At 39.1% G+C, this 27,476-nt stretch overlaps 1 protein-coding gene across 1 annotated transcript in view; it reads left to right on the top strand.

Annotated features, from left to right (window-relative positions):
- Nucleotides 1–17,960: 17,960 nt before the first annotated feature.
- Nucleotides 17,961–27,476, top strand: part of slc1a7a (solute carrier family 1 member 7a) — a 35,675-nt gene continuing 26,159 nt past the window's right edge. The window contains exons 1-2 of the mRNA XM_022212765.2: nucleotides 17,961–18,483; nucleotides 26,102–26,181. Of these exons, the coding sequence (XP_022068457.1) occupies nucleotides 18,343–18,483; nucleotides 26,102–26,181 (221 nt within the window). The 5' untranslated portion in view covers nucleotides 17,961–18,342. The remainder of the gene's footprint in view (nucleotides 18,484–26,101; nucleotides 26,182–27,476) is intronic.

The raw sequence follows: 27,476 nt of genomic DNA, 5'->3' as shown, positions 1-27,476 counted from the left end.
CGATCGTTTTGATAGCGTTTGAAACTATTGTACAAGTGCACTGATTTAAATTCAGTGGAATTAATATCCCGATGCCTCATCCATCACAGTGGCCATTAAAATAATGAATGAATAATAAATGAAACTTGCTCACCGTGGATCCAGGAGTCCTTGGATTTGTTGTTTTTTATGTGTGTATTTTTTCTAGGGTCTTAACTGTGGCTTTGAAATGGTCAAGTTAACCCTCATAAATAATAATGCTGTGGTCTTAGCCATAATATTGCATTGGTGTCTGTATTATGATAATGCTTCTTATTATCAAAGGACACAAATCTGCATCAGATTGACTGAAGTCAATAGTGTCAGTAGTGTAAGGTCCCAGCTTCATTATGTACTGTATTCAGGTACAGTAGTATTTTCTGTAAGGTTTGCATTGTTTCAACCATAAATGTGTAAATTACTATTGTAAATCACACCATAAATAATTCTATAGGATCTTAACCCCAGTATTTACACTTGTTTGGACACTTTTGTAACGCCAATTCTAATCTTTTTTTAATAAACATTGATTGAAATTGACTATTGTATCCTGTTTATACTGTATGTTTGGGATCATTTGCATTTGAATTTGTTTTGTCTAATTAGATTGATCATTATTATTAGTGTCAAGCACCTTCTGACTTCAAAAGGTGCCATGTTCAGTCACTATCATTATTGCAGTTGATGGGCGCCACAGGTATGCAGTCTATAGGGAGCACAAGCTGCCGTAGACCTACACCAGGCTACACCTCTGACTTTTTTTCCTCGTGGTGTTCCAGAGGTGTGAAAGCCACACAAAAGTAATTACATCCACTGGAGTGGGGATTTAATGTCATTTTCAGTAATTGAGCAAATTGGACGCATACGGTTTGATCCCCGGTGGAGGTGTGGTGCTTATACATGCTGGTAAATCATTATTCAGTTCTCAGCGGGCACAACACTGCTGTGCCTGCAAATATTAAACCATGTTTTTGACACAACTGCTGGCTCTAAGGTAGCGGATGTCGTGCAGTCAATTCTCATTTGATATCCAAGTATTATTCACTTAAAAATTTGGCTTGCTTGCAAATAAAGCAAGCAAATTACACATTAAAATGGACAACCTTGAGAAAAGAGGGAGGAGCTGCAACTTACACAATGTTGGAGTTCTAAAAAGCACCGAATAAGGCAAGACAACTGCTTTTGTTGCTATTATACTTCACAAGTTGTTAACAGAACAGATAGTATTTCGCCATGCTCATAGTGTATGCAATCTTGGCCCAAAAGCTGGAGAATATTTTCACTCCTTTCTTTTCAAAGTTCACTTTTTTCAAGTAAAAGAAGTAATTTCAACATTTTGGTGGCAGAAGGTAAAGCTGACCTACAGTAGTAGTCAGTTTTTTATGTTGTTTACAGTGCATGACAGCATACAACAAGGTGAAAGCAACATTTCACATGACAAAGGTCAAATATGAGCTCCTGTACCCAGATCTTTCAGTCACCTTTAAGGACGAGACAACGATTTTCAATTCTCCTCAATACTCCAACAAGGAGACACAGCCCAGCGCTGTGGAGGAATGAACACTTTTTTGTCTGGAAATCAAGCAGCCGATCGTCACAGATTGGACAAATAAAGGACATGCTTTGATGAACATTGTGAATTTAAGTAACACTCCACTCTACAATGACTCCTTTGTGTTTTTTCAAGTTGTAAGCAGCAGTGGCTTTGTCCTTCAAAGTGTGGACTCCTTTTCTGCAGACACTTTGAAACTGAATAACTTTTCTTTTCAATTGTATAGTACAAAAACTGTGACTCAAGTAGACCTTATATAGACTCATTTAAAAAGGCTCCATTCTGCTGTGAACTCATTTCATGTCGCCTTTGAAAAGGCGTCTCACTTGAAGTAAATAAAGTGAAAACTAAATCAAGGTATATGATGGCAGTTTACGCATTGCTCTCAGTCTGATGCCTTTTAGATTACACAGACAGAGAGAAACATATGTGCTTGCAAAAACATTTTCCTTTTACTATTTACTTTAAATCACCTGGGCAGGTTTTTGATCTTTCACGGTTGGTTATCAATTTAGATTTACCTTTGATGGTAAAAAAGAGTTCATCATTGCATATGCCAATTCTGTTCAAGATGGATGTGTGAAAAGTCTTTCCAATTTATCCTGTCTTGCACTTTAAAAAATAGTTTTAACTGTTTTTTCAAGGTCTTGACCTTTTTATTTTACTGTTTGTACCCCATTGCAGGTTCTCTTGGCTACCACACCCTTGAATTCTCTGGTACATATTCATTGTAAAACTTCGTTTTTTTACCAACCAAATGTAAGAAAGTTCTCTTCTGTTATGTTGCATTTCTACAAGAACCCCATTAAAATATTACTTTAAAGCTCAGTGAGTAGATGAGGTTTATCATTTTATATTTAATGCTAAAGCTCATGGCAGCTCAATTGTTATCCACAGATCCACATTTCTTATTCTTTCTCATTTAACTGCAGACCACAGTGGAAGATATATGTTATTTATGGCCCTAACTGGGATGATAGCAAGTTTTAAATGAGCTTTTTTTTTGTTGCTGCCTTATGTTGAGGAGCACCAACGTGGAGAAGACATGAGCCTCTACGAGATCCTTTGATAGACTGCTCTGGCTATTTCTACTTATATTATGATAGTTTTAAATAAATAATACATTCACCTTCAAAAAAATGCATTTTAAAACTCCATTTCAAATTAGAGCTCAATTCTTATACATGATGGATGATATTTACAACCATTGTTGGTCTATTACAGAAATATTGGAATCATTACAAATGCGATAGTTATTAGACAAAAAATAAATACCAAAAATAAGATAAATAACATAGTATGTAATGTGTGACTATATCAGAACATTTGGCAGCCTCTTAAATCCAGTATCGTTTGGCTCTGTTTTAAATAACCTCCACATCCATTACATAACAATATGCTGATGTACTCATGATTGGTTAATTAGACCTCTTCACAGGTTTGTGTGTCTTTGATTGACGTAAAAGAAATGAGGGCCTATCAGTATATTTATCAGTACTGAGACAATACAATAATACATCATAACTTTCAATGTTTCCGTGAGTAAACTGTTCATTATATGGGAAACAACACATCAGTCTAAATGAGCAGCAGCGCCTTCGGTTCCCTTAAGTGACCTGAACTACAGTGACCTGAGCTGTTGATGGTGAAAGAAGAACATGAGTATTTTCAGCAGGGTTCACCTAATTTTCCACATGGTTTAACCACAGATTAGCAGAAATGTTATTAGCTACTGCTGCACTAAGTGTCCATGCGCTGGCTACGGGCTTAAAAGCACTGTGAAAGCAAATAATTGTCCTTGCTGGGATTGACTCACCGTTGCCAAGAGAAATTGACTTGTAGTGGAATATTTTTGGGTACGGCATGCTAAAAGTAAAACATGACATCATTGTGGCAAATGCTATTAAATTGAAGAATAGAGTTAAAGCAGGTGTATGGAATATATTATGATGACTGTTCTAGTAATGACTGATGCTTTGATGGTATTGTGTGTGTATGTAGGCAGAAGATCATAAAGTATAACATGCATTTTTGGTGTGAAGACAAATCAAATGCTTTTTAGAAAAATGAAATATGGAGGACTCAAAACATAATGGTGTAAACTTAAGCCAATGAAAGTTCTTAAAAGGTCTGTCAGAGACATAGTAATACATAAAGGTGTAAAATGCTAGCCTAGCCGCGCTAGACAACCCACGGCAACGAATTTAATTCTCTGCCAGGGTGGGTCTAGTTACCCTCCATAAGGCTCGAGGTTGGATGCTCCTAAAACTGGCCAGACCAATCACCATGAAGTGTAGAGTCAGAAGGCGGGCGTAACTAAGTGACGACAGAGGCGTGACGAGTCTGACAGAAACAACCGGCGCACAATAAACAGTTATCTTTTGACTCGGCTTTGGCCACAGCCCTTAAAGATTTGAAGCTAAAATTCAACTTGAAAGATAAACAAAGGATGGCACTGAAGTGTTTCATTGAGCAGAAAGACGTATTGGGACTTTTGCCGACGGGATATGGCAAATCCTTAATATACCAGTTGGCTCCGCTGGTTGGGAAGCTAATGGGACTTTAGCCACAATCTGCCGGTGCTCTAGGAACTACGTCAGCCTATTTGTTGCGTTGATTGGTTGTATACCTACCCAATTGCTGCAGAGTGATTTGATAGACAACCTTTTAGCCTGCCTCCCTCCCTGTTTTTTTCTCCCTTCTTTATTAAACATTGAGTAGAACAAAACAATTCAACACAGAGACTAAAAAACAAACAACAAAGAAAAGTATTGCCAGGGGGTCACAAACAAGAAACAGACTACAGAAAAACATTAAATACACTACACAAATGTACAGTTTTAATGGCTTTACTGTTAGTGGAGTTCTTAATAGTGTAAATATACTGTTTGGTTTCATTTTGGAAGAAAAGAAAACAAAGGTTTTTATTTATATATCTGCATTTATGAATATGAAATTTAGCTAATAAAATGATAAGGCTAATTATATAATACTGTCTGCTTTTGGAAGGAATAAAAGAAGTGTAACCAAACAGTATATGTTCAAAACAAAGAGTAAAACTGTTGTCAATAGAAGTAGAAATAAAATGACAAACATCTTTCCAGAAATCATTTGAAACAGGGCAAGACCAAAATAAATGAAAATTATCTTCAGAGCATTTTGAACAGAAAGAGCAGTTAGCATCAATATATTTTCTAAAACGCTGTAAAAGAAATATTTTAGAAGGATACATTTTATGAATTAATTTAAAAGACACTTCTTTTATTTTGTTGTTAATCAAATATTTGGTTGGTAAGATCCAGATATTTTTCCTAATGAGAATCTAATGCATGTCCTCTGTAGGGTGTGGCCTAATGTTGAAATATGACAACCTGATGTCAAGATCTGACCAACAGATTTAGAAAAGTAGAATAGTGTCAAAAGTGTCTCTCCAAAAATACGCCCTATAGGCATGGAAAAATGACCCAAGTCTCACAGCATAAAAGACGATGCACAGCTCAGTATTTTCAGATTTTTTGTGGTGCTAAAAACTGCTCTTGGATTTCCTGTTGACAATAAATCCTGCTGCCTCTAAATGCTTAGTTCTCAGGGTGATTTTTGAAGATCTTCAAAGCTTTTTGGACATTTGAACACAGTCAAGTCTTAGCTTCTGGCCCATGATTTGGAACTTAGTTTCCACATCAGACTCTGGTGATAACTTTCAACCTAACAACCCTGTTAGGAAAGATTCTGCACTTGTTCAAACACACATCTGACAGGTTTGACCAGCAACTCAGTCACACAGCGGGTGAAAATGAGTGAGACCACCAAAAGGAAAAGCTGCTATGCTGCAGCCGCCTTGAGACGTGATTTTTTTTTTTTTAAAGTCCTGTTTTGTAACTGATTGCAAATCTTACAGTCGTTTTCCATTTACTATATCTCATCTCACTGGGACATCAAGTAAATTTGTGAATCAAATAAAATCCATTAGTGGCATTAAAGCATCGAATCAATGCGCATTTCTGTCATGTCAGAGTCAGTAATTACCAATCTCTGAAATTTAAAGAGTGTTTGCATCAAGGTCTAAGTTAAATGGGAAAAAAATCTGATTCATCAATGTGCGCAGATACATCCGTTGCTACGGCGATTAATAACACGGGGCGAAAACAAAACTCACTCTGATGCACTTTGAAGAAGGCACTAATCATGCCGTCATCGTTCTTGGTGGTACGTGGAGCTTGCACTTGGAAACTGGTCTGAAGCTCCACATTAACTAACATTGATGTTGTATTGATCAACATCTTTAATGGACATGATGGTTTTGAGCAGGTTTTGGCTCAGTATGTCTTTTTCCTGGCCTGCGATTTTGCTTTGAGTTGCTGGGGAAAACTGTGGAGTGCTAAGTTACTCAAAAAAAACAGCTATTTCCCCCAGGAGCTATAGCAAAACAGAGCTAATACTGGACTCACTGCATTCATTAGGTGGCAAGAACTCAATGATTGTAATGCTGCTGCTGCTGCTGCTGCTGCTCCTGCGGTGATTAAAATTCAGCTGATTGCTAACACGTAGCTCATTTTCATTGTATAAGGTGACAATATACCAGTGTACAGTTTATATTGTGTAACAAATAGCAAAAGTGCGTTTCTCAAAATAATTTTTTTATGCAGTCTGTAAATATGTATGAGGTGCAGGTTGCCCAGATTCAATTTTACAAACTAAATCTAATCACAGGTTTTTGTTACCACGGTGATTAGTTAATAGTCTAAATGCTTCAGTTTTTCATTGATGGCAGAAAAATACTGGTTCCTCCTGATTTCTGTGACGTTTTAGTTGACCTCCTAAAATGTCTCTGTGACTTTGAAAAGAGACAAAAGCTCTATTTGGCCGGTTATTTTCTCTTGAGCAGCCCCTCGGGTTCAGCATGACTCATTCACTTTCACTCAATTTAGTAATAATTGGTCAAATACAGACGGATAGCAATTATATATCTATACTTTTTAGATCTATTTCAGGGCATTTATTTTCCCTTTCAGAGTCCTAAGTGCAGAGAAGTTGTTCAGTTTGGTTGAAGGTCACATTTAGACTCCAGCACAGCACATGTTGACTCCAGTCCTGTTTTTGACCTCATGACAGAAGGGAACAAAATGATTCTCAGTGCAAAAACATATATTTTTAAAATTTCCATGAGTTAATTATGTGTTTTCGGACTTAATTATCATCTTCCAAGCTGGAAAAGACGGAATGAAAACCTTGTCAGCATTTCTAGTCACTCAGTGGTGATTTTTTTTCTCCTCCAATTGATTGTTCTGCAGAAAGGTCAACAGCACCTCTCCTTCTCGGAAATCATCATTATTGGCACACGCCCTTCACATCTGTTCTCACTGAACATGTTTACAGGGACATAATATGACAGCTCTCCCACTATTTGTTGCACTTGAGCATGTATTTTTCTGTGGCAGCTGCCTCCTGCATCATGGCTGATGAGAGCACTGAGTCAGAACCTCAACAGTTGTAGGTGTTACAACTAAAACACTGCACAACGAGAACTTTTTTTTTAAACCACAGAACTGTGCACATTAACTGAGAAGATAAAAGAGTGTCAACAATATAAAATAAAACACAGACTGAGGTTTTAAACCCCTGACTACCTGAAAAAGATATTAAATTAATAACAACTTTATTTATATCGTACTTTTAAAATCAAGAGTTTACAAATTCTTTGATGGACAAAGCAAAAGCAGGAATTGCAGAAGGCATTATTTACTGCATTTCCAGCAACAATGCATACATTAAAAAAACACACACACCAAAAATACATTTTGTAAAATTAGGGTTCACTTATGAGGGTTTCACTTTAGTTTTGGTGCCCATGCTCTTAAACTGTTGCTTAGTGTTATACAGTTTTATTTTACAGTGCAGGAAACCAGACAGTAAGAACAAACAATTCGAGATTAAGATGAAACTAAAATAATGTTAAAACAAGAAGAGATTTTTAAAAAAACTGCAAAAATTAAAGCAAATACAAATAAAATCAATAAAGCAGTAAAAACCCAATAAGCAACGGAAAGATGACACCACATGAAAACAAGTCTATAAAAATGCATTTTCAGCTGTAATTTAAAGTCCCTGAGGCTGTGAGCTGGCTCTCCTCTGGCGGGTCGATTCTGCCACCTGAGGATCTGAGACTGTGAGCCGGCTCGTATTAGAGCAACATTTCTGCGGTGCAGCTCAGCAGCTGGAGCCCGATGTGCTTTAAAAGTCATCAGTAAAATCTAAAAAATCAATTCTAAAACCAGCAGGGAGAAGTGGAGAGAAGCCTAGACTGGGAAGGTGGGATGTTATCTTCTTTAACCAGTAAGAAGCTGCTTCTGATGCTGATGATGATGATGATTCCAGAGAGTGACTTAAATAAAAGCATTCATCCATTTCAATGAATGTGAGGCATTAAAGTGAGCGACGTTGAGCTCCTGTGTGAGGTGCCCTGCTTAAATTAGACATTAGTTATCTACATGATTGACAGTGGCTGGTGAATTAATGCAGTTAAGTTCCTAATGAGAGCACTGGACTCCTAGCCTAGCCGCGCTAGACAACCCACGGCAACAAATTTAATTCTCTGCCAGGGTCGATAACAAAAACGACAACAGTCGTTGAGCTCCATTAGCACCGACTCTGAATAATCTTTCTGTTAACATGTCTGCAATATACTTGAGCTTCACCCATTGACTGTATAAATAAGGCTTCACCGAACTCCCGCATCCTCTGATTTCCGGCGCTCTAGGAGCCTATTCGTTGCGTTGATTGGTTGTATACCTACCCAATTGCTGCAGAGTGATTTGATAGACAACCTTTTAGCCCGCCTCCCTCCCTGTCGAGCGTGCCTAGACCCTTGCGTCTTCAGAGCATGGGTCTAGCGCGGCTAGGCTACTGGACTCCAGGATCAGGAGCCTCCATTAAGATAAGGCGCAGGGGGAACAGCTTCTGGTGTGAGGAGGCTTCACATGAAGGAGATCCCACTTTGAAGAGGCGACAGCCGTCATCACACAGGTCAGAAATACTGTGTGATGCCTGAGAGAAAGACGTCCTGATTGGTACCAAGCAAATAGTTTAATCCTTTGAAATGAAGAAATAGAGAAAAGGTTAACAGTGATAACATCTATGGGAACAGAAGGCTGTGGCTGCACTTCAGATTTCTAAATGATTGTCTGGAGTTTCATTGGATTCTGGGAGACTCAAAGGCTGAAATGAGTCAAACAAAAGCGGAATAAAGTATTGATTTTGTATGTATTTCCTAAAATAAAAACACCATGCTGGTCCAGTCTTTCTCTGTCATGATTGTCTGTCTGTCCTCTCACCACAGTACAGATCCTTTGAGCTTTACAATGTGGGTGTCAGAAAGAAAAAAATGAATATCAACAAGCAAAGAGTAGACCAGAATCTGTCAAAGAGAGTAATCTGTCCTGCCACCAGTAGGCAGGGTTGATGTATGATACAATGATGCTGGAGAAATGTGGATTTTCACTGGAAAAAGTTGCAGAAAAAGAAACAGAAAGAGCATTTATAAAGAGTTAGGGGAAAAATAGGCTCTCTGCTGAGCATGCAAAGCGCTAGAATCCTGTGCTAAATTTTACCCGGAGATGATATGTAATGGAATATGTTGAGGCTCACAGCAGATGACCTGTGGATGTCGAACATGTCTGCCTGGTCTAAATGAATGAGGAGCACATCACTGCCGACTGCTCGCTCTAATCCCAGATTATCTCCGCCAGACCAATCCAGAAACAGGAAAAAATTGGCAGAAGAAAGGGGATTATTTGACGGTGGAAGGAGGCGGGGAGGGGGGAGGATGAATTGTGGAGCAGCGTGGCGGTTGCTTGTTCATAAAAATAACTCACACAAACGTGAAACACAAATAGAAATGCGCATGCAACAAAAAAATGACCACATACGCAGGTTTCAGTCCATCCTCCTCCCATCACTTGTCCATTCATATCAGAGGAGAATGATCACAGCAGTGCTCTGACCTCAGCTCTCCGTCCTCCTCCTTCCATCCATCTCACCTCCCCCTATCAGGAGAGACTCAGCAGGCTTCTGGTAAACATCCTTTATCACTGCGAACCGCCACATGGCAGATAATGGCGACCACCCTGTGGGCTGCATAGCAACAATCACCAAAACACTGCAGGTGTGAGCAGCACCGCAACTGGTGTTTTAGTCTAATTGCTTGAACCATTAAGCAGCCTGCCATCTTTTTTTTTTTACTATCAGGTCACACATGACAGATTTGTACTTGCCTTTAAAAGCCAAAATTCACCCAAGAAAAAATTGGTTAATTAGCACCTTCCCTGCTGTTTAGTGGCCATTAGTGTCAGAGAGGTGCAGCATGAAAGAGCTTTTGAACATCTCAGCATCAGAGAGGAAACCAAACATCTTGACATTTTCTATCCTGTATGGCTCCTTACATGTTATATTTAGAGCCTGAGAATTATTAAAAGGAACGTGTTTTTCAGCTTCATACAGAATTTGGTCCAATCACTGACCTACTCATACATTTCTTTTTTTTTTAAACAAAACCTGCTGACTTTATGCATTTTGTGCAACATACACTAAATAAAACGGGCATCCACATGTCATACTTAACGAGTTCATCAGTTTCTCATCAGTACAATAAAAACAAATCCCTTTTTCTTACTCTGTTAATTGTGTGAAAGATTAGTCATCCCTTTGTGCTGACAGTTATTGTTAGAAATTTCTTATTCAGAGGTAAATGTCATAAAAAGATGAACTTATTTCCTCTGGCTCACCATTTATTTATTTCTGTTAGAGCAACTGCAGTCATACAAATGTAGTCACAGATTTCCGAGAAGTTGAATAAAACACTTTTGGTTTTAGAGCAACAGCGAATAGGCTGCTGGCTGCCACTTAATACAGTAAAAAGAAAAAGAAGTGAAAGAAAATGTGAAAATCTGGCATCATGTGTGCCAGAAAAAATACATATAAAATAGTGGACTACTGTAATGTTGAAAAACTATAGAAACAGTAAAATAACAAGAAATATCTGTAAAATTAAGCGATATTTAGCTCATTTGACTAAGGTAAAGCAGTGCAGTTTTCAGTTTTGACCTGTCAAAATGGTAATTCATTTTTTTCCTGTGATTTTAGTAGATACTATCTGGAATTTAACAAAACTGGGAAACTTTGCAAGAAAAAAATGCAAATTTTAAAATACATAATTTCTAATATGCATATTTTTTCCTCAAATAATGAAAAATATCTATAAAAACAACTAGAATTTGTGCAGATTTAAATACAGGAAAAAACATAGAATGTTTTTATGGACAAATTGTCTTAAAGGACAAATTCGTATTTGTGAAAATGCAGATTTTTGCGCATAGTTTTGGACTGTGTTTATAGGGTTGACATGTAATATATTTTCTTTCCATTATTTTTCTGGTTAATGCAACACAACAGTGAAAAATCTCTATTTATTTAATTATTTATTTTATTTTAATACCAGTAAATTGTTCAAGATTAATTACAGTTAAAACATTTTTGCCATGTTGAGAGAGGCATTAATCTTCTTATGTAACTCGCAGCAAGAAAGCAAACAGGCATATTTTCCACAGTGTGATTATTCCTTGAACTAAACATTCCAGTTCGAAATGTTCTGCTTGGTTTGAACACAAGTAAGTAAGAAGATCCTGAAGCAGACAGTCAAACTTTGTACGGCAAAGGCTGAACCGAACATTGAATTCAGGATTGTAAAGGACAAGATGAATCCTTCAGTATCATCCTCACCATGCCCTGTGCTTATTTATGCCGTGCATACTCCTCCTGCAGTATTTTGCATTTGAAGAGTTCCCAGTGTCCCTCGGCCTGCAGACGCTGCTGTGAAAACTGTTGAATAGTGTCAGAAATTCATCTTTTTCCACAGTGCTGAGGGCAGAAATGTCGAATTGCCCTTTTTCTGAAGTGTGACTAAACTGATCTGTGGATTTTTATTCCAATTACAAATTTTGCAGCTCACAGAAATGGCCTTGGTGGTTGTTTTTGCAGACTGCAGCAGATTCTTCTTGTACATGTTTTGGTGGAGACAACAGAACCACCAGTGACGGATTACACAGCAGCCTCAGAGCAGATGTGGCATCTGGGATTACAATTAGACTAATATAAGCCATCTTGTGAAAGCTCGTTATGTTAGCCTCTGGTTTTGTCCACGTGTAGGGCATTGTTGCTAATGGAAATGAAATAAACTATTTGCATTGTGCAGGACTTTGGTGTAATCAGCCTGATGGACATGTGAGGTCAGACCTGTGGGTGAAAATCAGAGAAACCAAAGTGCAGCTCTTTGGTTGTTCTCATTATATCCCCCAAAATACGTTTCTTTCTCGTCTAAATAGCTTCACAAAGCTATCCATTTTTATTTTCTGCTCCCACTCTCTCATCTGTCCATTTTCTATTTGCACAATTCCTCTATGTGCTCCTTGCTTTGAGTATATTATACAAAACTTTCTTCATTCAGTACCCCCACATTTTATCATTACTGTGTAAACAACTGTGTAAACAACTAGTTTGCAACATAATGCCACCAGGATTAGATCAGTAAAGACGTACTGGTTCCTTCTGACTGGAAATGATATTCACTACCGATCAATTTTTTCAGTTTTTCTTTGAAATTCAAGTAGTTGCAGTCCAATGAATAGCTTGAAATGGTACAAAAGTAAGTGGTGAACTGCCAGAGTTTAAAAAATGAGAAGGTTACCCAAAACTGAAAAATGGCGTACATTTCAGAATTACACAAAAAAAAGGCCTTTTTCAGGGAACAAGAAAGGCAATAACCATTTAAAGCTGTTCTGCAGCAATGGAGATTGATCAAGCCTTGAAAGCTGGTGCTACCAAATCCTACAAGCGTCCCACCTTTTCTTGATTACTTAGCAGCCCCTCTGTTTGCATAAAAGTAGCGCTGGAACACACAGTGGCACCATACCTAGTCTAGCTTAGCTAGACTGTATTCCCGTTATAAGGGATATACGGGAATACGGTCTAGCCCTCCTCCATTGACACATTTTGGCAGGTTTTCAAGCTCCGAGCAGATCAGACCGAACCAATCAGAGCACCAGAGGCGGGAGTTAACGATGCGTCATCTTCAGGGCCGAGATTACCCATCTAACACCTGTGCACCTCCCGCATACAAACAAAATGGTGACCGCAACAGAGCGAGGTTTCTCTCGTGCCCTTTCCTCTGTTTTGCACGGGCTGAATTTGTCCTTAAAACCTCAACATAACTGTTTGGACTGCTTCTTCTTCTTCTTCTTTTAATTCCGGCAGGCTGTACGATAGAATGCGTAATGCTGCCCTCCACTGTTGAAAGGGAGAGCTTAGATTTTCCTCAGGACCCCTGTACGGCGAAGGAAGCTGTTATTCTACAAAACATCATGGTGGAAAGGCAATTGTTAGGTCGCTTAGTGATTGCGTCACACATGTGTTACACTGATTGGCTCTCTCCAATTCAAGCTGTGATCGGTAGTCCCACCTCTGGGCTCGATTTGGTTCAATGGAGCAGTTCCAGACTGACTTTATGTGTATTTGTAACACACAATATAAAGGCTGTCTGGTCCCCAGGCAAGCACCATACCCTCCAGAGCATTATTTGAATGGTATTGTGTTCCAGAAATCAGTGTGTTGCTATAAAAATGGCAAGGGAAAGGCAATTAACAATAGAAGAGAGACAGACCATCCTAACACCTAAAAATGTAGGTCTTTCCTACAGAGTAATTGCGAAGAAACTCAAAGTGTCAGTGAGTACAGTTTTCTTCACCGTCAAAAGGTGCTCAGAATCTGGGAGAAACTCTGAAAGGAAGAGATCTGGAAGACCCAAAGCCACAACAGAATCAGAAGACAAGTTTCTGAGAGTCGATAACTTGGTGATTTTGTTTAGTTTCTGGCATTTCTCTCATGAAATATTCACTTTTATGATCAAAACAACAAAAGGGGAGCAGTCATTCAAAGCACAATTCTCCTGATGAACAAAAGAGACATTATTTTTACATTCAGAAAAACAAGATGGGACAAAGCTAAAGCGACAATTACACCAAGACTGAAAAAGACAAATCCTGCCTGACAGTGACTCTGAGGTTCCATTAAATCCAACCACACTCACCAATCATTCTCTAAGTGGTGAAAGACTAATGCATGTAAGAGTGGAGCTGTTCTTTTTATCATAGATCTCATCAGATTCAGTCACACAATGTAACTGAGTTTCTTTGGTACAAATTTATATGGTCACTGTGCTCATCTCTCTTTCCAGGAGGAGGAATCTCTGCTTTTTTTTATTTTTATACAGACAGTGTACAGATGAGTCTCTGGGTGGGAGACAATTTCCCTGAATATGGATGGAAGCTGAAGGGTTTACAGCGAGTGTGTTTGAAGAATGAAGCTAATTAAGAGGGGTGGGAGTCGAGGGGGAGAGGGGTGATGCCTGGATTTTATCCCATCCCTCAAGAATCTTATTGCAGACATGCTCGGAATAATGTTTCCCAAATCAGGGTACACCTTCTGCTGTTAAGTAGATACTTTTATTCTAAATGGACCACTGACGGCCTGCATTGTATGTTCATGAAGAGTCCTGGGTGTTTTCACCTCACTATGGGCTTTGTACCTATTTTATTCAGAGTTACTTAAATATTCTTTACACATGCAACACACTAGGGTCTGCAACAGGGATTGGTGTAGCACAATATCTGTATTTGAAGCTGTGAACGTCACATCTTTATTGTATTCTTTGGTGATTCAGTCCCTTTTTGGTGACTCCACACTATAATCACAATGTCCATCACTGCAGGAGGCAATAGCTAATAGTGTAAGATTTGATATCTTCAAGCATCATTTCTCCAGATGATATCTACTTTTTTCCCTCATGTGAGAAGGTAGGTTTTCAGCAGTGGTGGTGGATTTAAATATTATTCATACGTTCATCCATCCATTATGTACATGCCACTTAATCCTCATTAGGGTCTCAGGGGGCTGGAGTCGATCCCAGCTGTGTTTAAAATCACTAATTCATCTCAGCATGTTTTTGGACTGTGAGGGGAAGGTAGAGAACCTGGTGATAACCCATATATGCACAGGGAGAACAAGCAAACTCCACACAGAAAGATCCCAGGCTCAGGCCAGGACATGAACTGATCTTCTAGCTATGTGGCGACACTGCTAACCACTGACTCACTGTGCAGCCCATTATTTATACAGATGATAGTAATGTGACTTTTTTTTCTATATATATATATTTTGTAATTGTTTTTAAATACTATCATGTGTAAGGGATGCTAATATTCCCAGTTCAGTCTTTCATTGTTTCAGATTGTGTGCTGTTCTCTGACAATTGATGGAAAAGTCGGCAGGCCATCATTTTTCTGTGGTAAACTAGCATCAGGTTACTTGGGCAACAAGGGTCATTAGCGGCCAAAAGCTACCCACTGGTGCCTGAAACTGAAATAAAAATCCCTTCTATATGAAAAGTGTCATAATCGAACTGCAAATGTTCATGTCTTACATTTCTTTTAAAAGCGAGACGTATCTCATTTCTTTGTGCTACAGTCACATGTTGCTTAATTGAACATGGACACTGTTGTTTTGAGTCAATATCACTGCAGCACAGTCTCGAACAAAATGCATAAAAACCATCTTGGTCCACAGCAGAAAAACTTATTATTTCCCCAGTATTGGCTGGAAAATCGTGAGAAGCCTACATTTTTTCTGCTGGCTAACATCTACATCACACAACTTGCAAGTTTAATTTAAAAAAACACAAAAAAACCCAAACCTAAGTCCACATTAGAAGATATCTTAATGGCAAAAAGATTTTCACCAAGGAGACTTGGAGTTTGAGTCACATATGGGGTTGGTATTTTTTTTTTAAAATTTAGTTACATTTTCAGTAAAGAAGTACATAAAGATGGACAAACCTTCTGTGGGTGGTTCTGAAGCTGAGTGTGGCGACTCCAGCTGGCACCATCTTGGCAGTGCCTGACTCTGCACAACTCCCACTTAATCCAAACATTGGCATCAGGATAGATCATGAGTGAACGAGCTAAATGATGCTTGGTTGCTGAAACACAGCACCCTCCTGTCACTCAATGTGGCCGCAGCCTTAATTATGCATAGCTTTAAGCCTTAATGCAATTTTAGTGTTTGAGACAGATAAAAAATGCAGCCACAGTACAGTCGCCATGAAGAGGAAAATTAGCTACAGAGACCAAAAGTGCTTTTAAAAGGTATGCTTACATGTTATTTTTGCTGTAAAGTTGGGCATTTTAACTATGGGGTCCATGCAGGTTGACTCACATTTGGAATCAGCCTCAAGTGGCCATTTGAGGAACTGCAGTTGTTGTCACGATTGGCTTCATCGTTCAGCTCCAGGGGTTTTTGCCTGGTTTTTATTTGTTTTTTACTTTTATTTTCCATGGCCGTTTTCAGTTAGTTTGTTTTTGTTTTACACTAAAAAAAACTACCTGATTAAGCTTGAGCACCAACATGACTTCAGGTTAAGTCAGTTTAAGGAAAATATCAAGGTTTGGATTAAAAAACACCCAAGCTGCAACCAACCACAAAGCTGTTTTCTCGGTTGCTAGGGTGACAAGCAACACTTGCCCTTACAAAAAGAGAAATCATCTCACAGTTTTTTCAACACTGTTTTTGTGAATTCAACACATTTTTCCCCTTGAGACCAATGTAGCTGTTACATATTGTGGTGTGAGCTGCTCATACATTCATCATCAGCTCCAAAAACTCACAGGTGAACCAAATTAGAAACTGCAAATATTCTTGAGTAAATTAAGGAAATGTGTAGTTCCAGATGAAAAAATAAATAAATCTGTGGTTACTTTTTGAAATAGAAGAGTTAAATCGACCAGATCAAATGAGAGTTAACACACTGTTGGTGTTGGTTCTTTTATGGATTTATTATTATTGGATTATCCTTTACCTTATCCTTTAGCTCATTAAGACCTGACGCAACATATTTAGAGGGTGTCTCAGCCCTTATTGGGTCAATATAAATACTAGTGGTGGGATGCAATTTTATAAAATTAATCGTGATTAATCACATTTTTTCAGATAGCAATATTTGACACAGTAAGCTAATAATTTTTTTCAATTTAAATAATTTTTAGTTGATGACTGAATCGATGAATATACATGAATTTAAACAACAAAAATGTTTATGTTTCATTGATATTTGATCTGCATTTTTCATCCATCTACTACATTCACAGATTCTGTGAACTCAAAGTACAATTATAGCAATTATATTCAACATTTTAAGACTTTTTGTAAACTCAAGCACTTTCAGCGTCTTGAAAAGTGGTCTATTATGGGATGGCTACAACGTTTAGCTCTCATGTTTTGCATTGAGGTGATACTGTCGGCTTGAAGTGCTACGATGATAAGAAAGCTCTTTGTTGAACAATTTGCACACAGTCACGCTTTTATCCCAAACTTTCCGCCCAACAAGCTCAATGCGGCCTTGTCTTTCATCACCGTCCACCAAACTTTCTTGTGCACTGACATCACTCAGTGCATTATGTGGATCTTCTTCACTGTTGGCAATAGGATTTTAGATGCATTATCGCCACCTACTGGGCTGGAGTGTTCATCAGTGTTATCGGTGTGCCAGAAATTAAAGAACTGAGAAAGGTGCGATTAATTGCGTTACTTTTTAAATGCATCATTTTTTCTGTAATTAATTAATCAAAGTCCCAGCCTTAATAAATACACATTATTATTACCAGAACAATATGTGACATGTTGAATATATAAAGCTAAATGTTCTGTCACTGCAGATTACAAGTGTGCGATTGTAACTTTCAATTTTTTCTCCACATCACCTTGACACATTCTACCTGTGGTATTGTGGATGACAATGGTCTTATACCTACACAAATGTTCTGATGAATATCAATGACCTCTGACCAACTGTGTGCATGTTTGCACACATTAACCTTCAAGCGTCATCATTATGTTCCATCGTCTTCCTTTGGAACAGAAAAGCAGGCCAATAGCTCACCTTAACTGGAAGACTCTGCTGTTTATTTTCACCGTTCTTTACCTCATATCACTCGTGCAAATGCTGTTTTTTTCCCCCCCGTTTTCTTTTCGGTGGTCTGGGACAATCCGCTGTCCAATTGTTCAGAGAGCTCTCTAATCCAGCCTTAGATCTGAGTTGTGCAGCGCAGCCTAATAGGATCGTAGTATTAACCGTGATGACAATACCACCAGCTGTCGCAGAGCCCCCTGTTGGCCACCAGGAGGAAATGTGTCCGTAGGGGAGGGTGGGGGTAAAAGAGGGCAGACGGGTTGACTGACAGCATGAGACAGACGCAGATTGACAGAGATAGAGTCTATGTGATGCTCTTAGTCTAATGTGAAATAGCAAAGGAAGCAGCTCGGAAGAAAAACTCCTGAAGTGCTTTATTTCTGGACGACTACCTCTTTAACTTCACTTTGAATCCTCCTCCATTGACCAAATCCCACTTTTTCTTACTTTTTACTTTCTTCTACATTTTTTTTTCTCTCTTTCACCAATCCAACTTCTTCATCATCGGTCTGCATCCCACTATTTGGGCCCACCTGCTGCACCCACACCCTGATATCTGATCCAGTGCGGTGGCAGCTGTTGGCTCTCTGCAGGCTCTACATGGCTGAATAAGCGGTTTCAAAGAAAAGAGGGGGGCTCGCTCTGGTGGTTTTCTCTGAGGGGTTGCGAAGTTGCAGTCAGGACCGGGACAAAGTGGAGGAGGATGGCGGTGGCTCTGGACGAAGTGTGGGGGCGGGTGAAGAACGTCTGCAAGCAGAACGGGCTGCTCATCCTGTCTGTGCTGGCCGTGGTCATCGGCTGCCTGCTGGGCTTCTTCCTCAGAGGCAAGCAGCTTTCCGAGCAGGTCAGTTGGATTGAATGCTGAATGTGACAACCCCCTCCTCCAGCACACTTTGAACATTCACCCCACTATATTATCCCCCCCCCCCTACTGTGGAGTGTCTCTCCTTGTCCCCTTCTTAAAAGCCGAGGTGGTTCAGACACCCCAACTCCTACCCAACAGATTACCCGACTCATTGTCCTCTTCATCCGTGCCGCACAGCATTCTCCAAAACATCTACTTTGTGAGGGCACAGTACTGACTTACAATCATTCCCCAAAGGCTTAGCCATATCCGCTACATGCCTAACTCCAACCTTTGCCCTAATCTAGCCATAATTCTTACTGCAACCTTAAAAGCAAGCCTTAACCTCCAAATTAATCATTAACCATGTGGGGAATTGATGTTTGTGCCCAGATGGCAGATAAGTCCCCAAAATGGGATAAAATACACACAACACAGTCAAACCGCACACACAGTTTTGTAAACCGGCTTCTCTGCGCCGCTCTAATGCTACCAAAATGTAGGCTTCATCCACCCAATCTGCTTCATGGACTGAGCAAAGCACCGCTGCTGCTGATGACCGTGCAATTACACTAAAGCGACGGACACGGGGCTCCGCGCTCACGCTGGAAATTGCAAAAGAGAGTCGCAAATATATCAAAAAGCCTCCGGGGATTTGACGAGGGGCAAAAATCCCTTCATGAAAGTGGTTAGCTGGAAAATCATTAAAGTTCAGACTCATTCAAAATCCTATCTGTCTGCTACAGAGGGCGCATCGTAATGGAAAGGCATCCCTAGGCGTGAACGAGCTGCTATTTCTTTTTATTAAAATGTAAAACAGTATCTCATTAGTCGCTCACATTGCCTATGGCCTAAATAATTCCATGCAAGGGGATTGCTGGTGGGGAGATTAGTTGTCAATCGCTCACAGAAACATCAAGTCATAGCATCCGTGCTCACTTATATAATTCACACGAGGCTGAATGAGAACCAAACAGTTGGAATTCAGTGAATACAGAGAGGCTGCTGAGGTAGCAGTAAATTTAACTGACCGGGATATCGTTCATAAAGTGAATGAAACAGAGCGGAAAAATTGGAATTGTTTTGAAATTGCGTGGTGAGGAGGTCGGTGCGTGTGTGTGCTTGTATGATGCAAGATGTATGTAAGCAGCTGTTTGAGTGTGTGCATGTGGTCTCAAATTAGATTCAAGCAAGGCCCAGGGTAACTTCAGCGCTTCCTGGTGGATTCGTTTCGATCCATGTGCTGCATAAATGTGCTTTGATGACAGCAGCAGACGTATTTTGCATTGAGAAGTCAGTGTGCATGTGAGCGAACTTCTGCTTTACTGATACAACTAGAAAATCTGAGGGTCTGAATCACTTTATCCTCTCACATACAGGAAGATAAACATTCTCTCATCTTCAGCTAGAGAATATTGCATGAAAGTGTGCGTCCTTTCTATCTAGTTTCTATAATTGTCACCTATTAAGGGTCACTGTGGTTGCAGGAAGCACTGGGTGGAATTCATTAAAGTGACAGGAGAGATGTTTTTGTCATTTGAAAGCTATAATGTCAACACATAGATTCATTCTGTACAAAGCCGGAAAATAAAAATCCACCCTCGGAGCACAGCCTTTCTGAACCGCATTTAATCTGACTTGATTCATACTGCAGCTCAGTAGTTACATGTTTAGCTCTTTCCCATAAACATCCCTGCTTGTCAGAAGAGGTGACGCTGGAGTTGTGGATTGTAGCTAACAGCAGGGTTGCAGCCCCCCCTCCGTTCCATTGGGGGGGCTGCAGTTTTTTTTCTGTGCTCATATAGGAAATTGAAAATGGAAAATGAACCCCAAGAATGCATTCTATTTTCTCTAGGTTGTCTGTGTTGGTAGGCGAACAATATTCAAGGCCCATTTTCACATTCAATGACTCTAAGAGAAACCACCCGATTATTCTGACCTTCCAACAATCATCCAATCCCGTCTAATACTGGCCGTTACAAACTCTGCAGACCGAGGCCACGCTCGCTTTTGAATTTCCAATCATTGAAATGCAATAATTTTGGAGTCTTGGTACGATTATTGGGTCTATTGCATCTGGCAACGCTGAAGTCAGAGGAACAGATGCTGGCTCAGAGGCCGTGTCATGACTTCAGCTCTCTGTGTGGCCTGCTGTCTTTATCAAAGTCAGTCAATCGGGTTATTTTAGTCACAAAAGTTTCTCATATTTATACCTAAGTGAAACAACAGCTGCTCTGAAAATCTCAAATGCACAAACCTATATAGTGACCCGTCTATGAGTTTTCAAAATATTCCAATCTGGACAAAAGTGATGCCATCCAAACAGCCACACAGCTGTCAGGCTTAAAAAAACAAACAAACACAAAGGCTCCAAAAGAAACAGAGCTCAGACCACAATAAAATTCAAGCAGTCAACATGAGCTGCACTGCTCCATTCGCATGCACACCTCTTAATTTGGTCATTTATTTAAGCTTGATTGACTCACACTGTGCTGCTGCTCCACTCTGTAGTAGCTCTATGGCCTCACCAACACCCCAGCACACAACAAAACATCTCTGCAAATGTATTGTGTGAGCAATAGCGATGCATACATGCCAAATTCTACAGTGCTGCTGCTGCAGAGAAACATTTCAAACAGGATTAGAATCTAATAAATGGATCTTAAGTTGAGAATTTCAGTCATACTGATGGTCAGCAATCAGCCATCGGTTCATGTGCTGAGGAAGTAAATTAATTAGCAGGCAGAGCATACTGAATAGCTCTCTTCTGCTTATCTCTACCAGCCATTGTGGGCTGAAACAATCCATCCATCCATTCTCTATACACCGCTTTATCCTCACTAGGGTCGCGAGGGGTGCTGGAGCCTATCCCAGCTGACTCGGGCAAAGGCAGGGGACACCCTGGACAGGTCACCAGTTTGTCACAGGGCTACATATACATGCAAACAATCACACTCACATTCACACCTACGGGCAATTTAGAGTCATCAATTAACCTCAGCATATTTTTGGACTGTGGGAGGAAGCCGGAGTACCCGGAGAAAACCCACGCATGCACAGGGAGAACATGCAAACTCCATGCAGAAAGATCCCAGGCCCACCCTGGGATTTGAACTGGGGATCTTCTTGCTGCAAGGCGAAAGTGCTAACCACTACCCCACTGTGCAGCCCAGGCTAAAACAAGTGTTTGCAAAATAGTGCGATAACACAGAAGATCATGGATCAGCAGAAGACGTGATGTGAAATATTTAAACGCTAAAGTTACTTTGCACATTACACATAATTCTTTACCGAATGTTTACTTTGAAATTTCTGCACCATAAATGGCGCTAAATGATAACATTCATGGTGCAGATTTAAGGTTGAAAGATAATTTGTGGTTAATGGAGTCATCATGTGCCTCACGCACCGACAACAACAGTGCACGAGTATTCAAAGGTGGACTGTTTATTAACCTGCAGCTCGAGCAGCACACAGAATAATTTTCATCCAAAACTGGCTTGACTTTGTTGCCAGATGCAGCGCGAACTAATCTCAGCATCATTTGGCTGCAACGCAATCAATGTCAAGACGAGGTTTGCAATAAAAGCCGCGATGAATGCATGTAAAGACAAGATATGTGTTCGAAAATGACCGGTACATATGCCAGCACATGCACTTCATGTTTGGTCTGGTTGTGCGTGTGTGTGTGTGTGTGTTCATGGCTGTACCAAATGTCTAGCTGTGTTTGTTCCACCGTTAGCAGATGCCAGAACTCAGTGACAGCTGTGGTTGTCCTTCACACGCATACACACACACACAAAAACACACAAAATGCAAACTCACACACACTTAGGCACATGCACGCACACACACACGTCTGTATGCTGTTTTCACATACTCCGTAAGCCACACACACGCACACACACACACACACACACACACACACACACACACACACACACACACATGTCTGTATGCTGTTTTCACATACTCCGTAAGCCACACACACACACACACACACACACACACACACACACACACACACACACGCTCGTGCCATGTGGTCCAAAATCTCCCCCTCTCCAAAACAGAAGCAAAAAGCTTTTATTGCTCCATCATGTCACTGCACAGATGTGATGTACTTAAAATTCATTTATTCATTCCCAACTCTTCACCTCTGTTTTGTTTTGTAACAGGCTTTTCCCCCCACGCGTCTTTCTCTCATCTGTTTGACCTGCTTGATTAGGCAGTCGGCTAAGTGCACTCGTTGTTTGGAAAACCTTAGCTAAACCTGAATTAAAGGTGAAATGCACAATCTAAAACCCTGCAGTGAATTTGTCCTCGTGTGCGATCTAAAAAGATTTTGGGCATTTAAACACAGTCCTGGCTCTGTAGATGGGAAACATCCACAGAAACATTGTTCTAACGGTCCTGTGCACATATGAGCTCGTACACAAATTGGGGAAATCTTTCTTTAGAATTGCACACACCACCTTTAATTGATATGTAGGCTAATTTTTATTGCTCTTGAAACATTATCACCTTTAAAGTTGTTCCAGAAAGTTACATGTTTACACATATATAGCAGAAACAAGAAAGAAAGAAAGAAAGAAAGAAAAGTGAAAAGGGTGGAATATTGGTACATTCAAAAACTGCAAATAAAAGTAAGGTAAAATAAAAAGGGGAAAAAAACATTGTAAAGCACTTTGAGCATCATTTTATGGTCACATGCTGTTTAAAAAAAGAAAAAAATCAATTACTGAAAATGCAGGTTTTTGATGCAGCTGTAATGTACAATTTGGACTGTTTATTTACAGTCACTATGTACATTAACATTTTTTTCCTACAATTCTATAAGTTACTGTCTGTAATTTACCAAAACAGGAAAAATCTGAAAAATAGCAATTACAAGAAATATTTACCATTTTTCAACTCTTTATATGCAATTTTTTCATTCAAATATCTCTAAAATAAGGATATTTTTGCCCACTTAGATACAGTAATAAAAAATAAAAAAAAGATAGAGTAAAAAATAATAAAATTGGAGAAAGATAAAAGATAAAATGCAAATTTTTAATGTGGACACTATTTACAGTTTGTTCCTATTTTTTGTTTTAGTTTTTTTTAAATTAGTTAATATGCAGCTTTTTATTTTACTTTACTAGCTATTATCCATAATTTACCGAAACTGTAAAAAAATCTGTAAAAGAATGTGTTGTTGTCAAAAAATTACAGTTGAAGACTGTTAAAAACATATTTTTACAGTGTATAATCCACCGCTACCCATTCATTTTGTTGCCACTCAGAAGGTTTTTTTTTTTTTTGCTGAAAACAAAGTTGATGATCAATCTGAAAGAAATGCTAAAAGGCTGAGAAACACTGCAGAGCTGAGGGATGCTCAGCAACACTTTTCAAATTAAAAACAGTCATTTTATCATTTGTTGACATATTGATTACTGCAGCTTTAAGGGAAGCTGGACAAGAATAACATCCTCAAAGTTCAGTTCAGTATAGTGCCATGCTGTACAGCTGATTTACAGTCATCTTTCCTTGTAGCCACATACTTTTCCATCCTCACTTCTCCTTCATCCAACATTGTCCTGTTTCTCATGTTGTCAGTTTTTAGGCTTCCATCGTTGTAGGTTTGACTGGTCCACATGTTAGACTGGGAAGAATCCTGATCTGCTGCTGGTTGGTTTAAATATAAAGTAGCAGCAGTTTAGCCTTTTCATTTAGACTTTATTAACTGACACATCAGCTCACTTGTTGCTGCACAGACATCCCACACAGTGAAAACTGGAACATTTGAACACATTCATTTGAGGATTCAAATATTTCTCGGTGTTCGTCTCAGTCTAATTCTATGCCTGCTTTGAAGAGCATTTTCTTTTTATTCCTAAATTGCCAAAGAGCTTCTGCACTGACTGTTATGGAAAACCTTCCTTTGTGATGCCCTGAGCTGAAACTACATCCCTAAGCTTTTATTTAAAAAGAAAAACAAGCATAACAAATGGATGAATAATTAGGAATGGATGCTGAAACACAGCACTAAAGTGTGAAAAATATCCAATTTGCTTCTTGCCTGCAGCTAATACTCAAACACGTGTGAATGACAGGTAACAGATGCAATCAAAATAATTAGTGGAGTTGTTACGCTACATATTTATGCTTACAGTTGTTGAAGCCTGTCCGTTTATCATTTTGTGACTGGGAAAGAATTCGCAGCAAGACCGTCGGTGACCCATTGTTAGTCAGTTTGTGTATAGAAATGGTTCATACCTTCTAAATGTCAGCATTCAGAGCTGGAGATATTGATTTTCACACACTTATTTATATCTTTTTTCACACCATGTTTTGATGTCATTACATATGAGTGCGGCTGGTTTTTTTTTTTTTAGATTCTCAACATTTGTCGATTTTCTCTGAGCAGGCGATAACAACAAATGTAAAGCAATCTTTTTCACATTTGTTCAGCTACTGACAGGAAACTGAGAAACCTTCAGCTCTTGGGTGAAAGAGTAAAGCTGTCTGGTACGCTCTGGGATGCTTTTTCAGCAGCAAGGAACATGAAATCTAAATGTACTGCGAGTTTGGAACCAAAGGGCAACAAGTCAGTGCCAGCTGATCTGAGAAGGCTGAGTGGCTTCAAGCTTTCTAGAACATCCAGCCAGCTTTCTGCAGCGAGGGAGGCGAGGTCATTCATTCTTTGAATAAAAGCCAGACATCTAAAAGTCAGCTGAAAGCCAACACAATATGTTGTTTGGCAGCAGCCATCAGACCTGCAGCACAGTCCTCTGAGGTTTCTTGATTTCTGATTCTATTCATTGTAACAAATTGTCCTGTGAACTTTTTTTCATGTATTCTATAGTCGAGCAATAGTAATCAAACTTAAACAATTAATTACAGTGTGACTGATTACAGCAGTCTATAGCAGAAAGTGAGGTTTATTGTTTAATGCTGTAACCGTGTTTGCACTGTAAATGTAAAATTACAACATTTTCGTCTTTTAAAATGTACAAACACTGGTGCGAATTGCAGACATGTACCATAAAGAATCCCAGAAAACAGAAACATCCAGGGAACATTCATTGAAGGTTCCCTGAATGTTCCTGTTTGCTGGGATGTGTATTAAACTCTATTGTCCAGAGTAGAGATCTGCCAACTCTGTTTAACATTTAGAAATGCAAATAGCTATACAACACCTAAACCAAAGAAAGGAGAAAGGATTGGAAACATTTTTTAAAGTGACAAACTTTCATTTACTAAGTATGTTTTAGAAACGTACTTTAAAATGATTGAATTTAATGTTTAAAAAAAGAAAAAGCAAAAGTAAAACTTGTATACCTCAGGGCATCATTGGAAAGTTAGCAAAGATATTCTTAGCTGCTTAAATCTGGATGCTGCTCTAAACAGTGCATTAGATTTCCTATTTTTTTAACCATTTTTGAGAAATCAGAAAGCTGCAGTTAGAATTTTGCCCTGTTTTTACAGTAATCTATTACAGATTTCTTAAAGTTGCCAAAGAAAGCCGAGACATCTCAAGGTCTGCGTTATTTTTTAGAGTATTTGCAGTTTGTCTACTCATGTTGACACAATTCCTGAAGTGAAAAAACGATGCTTTCTCTGCCGTTTGCAGGAGGTGAAGTACTTCCAGTTTCCTGGAGAGCTGCTAATGAGGATGCTGAAAATGTTGATTTTGCCCCTCGTCGTATCCAGGTAAGAGCAACACATTGAACAACAGCAGAGCAACACTGATGCCATGTTTGGATCACTGGGTGGAAGAGTTGCTTTATTGTTTGTGTGGCTGTTGATTCTGAGGGCTTAAATGTGTGTGGGGGGGGAAAGTAACAACGAGCTTAAATAAGATGCAGTAAAGACAAAACTATACTTTCATGCAAATCAGACATACATGAAGCCCCCACACAAGCCTCATTGTTGCTGCTGTCATCTCTTTCTACCTCCATATATGTAAAAACAACAAAAAAAAGAAAGAAAAAAAGTGACTTTTGCTCTCATATGCTGCAGAGTGCTTTGCCTTGGGCAGCGGTTTAAAAATGTATCATCTCAGGGCTGCTGACCTCTCATGTCTCACCTCTTCTTCTGAACAGATGAAATATAAAAATGTGCTCAGCCTGGGAGGAATTTATATGTTCTGCTGAGAACACTGGGATTATATCAGACTGACAAATTCAGAGAGAAAAGCTGTGATCTACAATAAGAAATTTCCAGAAATAGAGATGGAAAATACAACCTATCATTGTGTCTGCTACATTATTTCAAACCTGCAAAGTGCTTTATGTATCACCTCAGAGTCTTTTACTCTAGAAATAGTTATATAGTTATATCCTCAGTAAATTACCACCTTTTTAGCTGAAATATAGTCTATTAGTCAAAGGTTTAGACACACTTTGTCGTTCAAAGTGTGCTAAAAAACACTATACTTTATTACACGTGCATATGTTTACTCACGAGGAGAAACGTTTGAGCACAAAGTAGGCTTCAAAAGCAATCTGAATCAACAACTGAAAGTATTAGACAAAGGAGAATAAGCTGTACGAGCAAATAAAATGAAAATGAGGCAGTCTGAAAAAGACTAATGCAATATCAAAGGAGTGAAATACAAAAGAAGGTACAAATAAAAATAAATTTGAATAATTCTAATTAAATGTGACAAAGCATTTGCCCTGCAGTGCAGGGAATTAATGGATTAATTTAATGAAAGGCAGAGGTAAACACAAAACTTTTTAGCCTCAAATAAGCGGAAATGAAAGTACTTTTACCAAATAGAAGCGGACAAAACAGTCCTTGGAAAATTCACAAAACAAATGCACTCACTGTCCTCAATCATTAATAGCATACAAATATCTGATCATGCTTTATTTTTAATGTAAATATCCCATAATGCCATCTCAGATTTACCTTTATGTTTTTTCGATGCAGTTTCATTAGTTTTTCATGCAGAACCTCCAGGACTCGGTAGTCTGGCTGCATGCTGATTGATGTGGATCATC

Source organism: Acanthochromis polyacanthus, chromosome 9, assembly GCF_021347895.1.
Source record: "Acanthochromis polyacanthus isolate Apoly-LR-REF ecotype Palm Island chromosome 9, KAUST_Apoly_ChrSc, whole genome shotgun sequence".
Lineage (NCBI taxonomy): Eukaryota > Metazoa > Chordata > Actinopteri > Pomacentridae > Acanthochromis > Acanthochromis polyacanthus.
The sequence above is the reverse complement of the archived record's forward strand: the minus strand, read 5'-3'. Positions and strand labels throughout refer to the sequence as shown.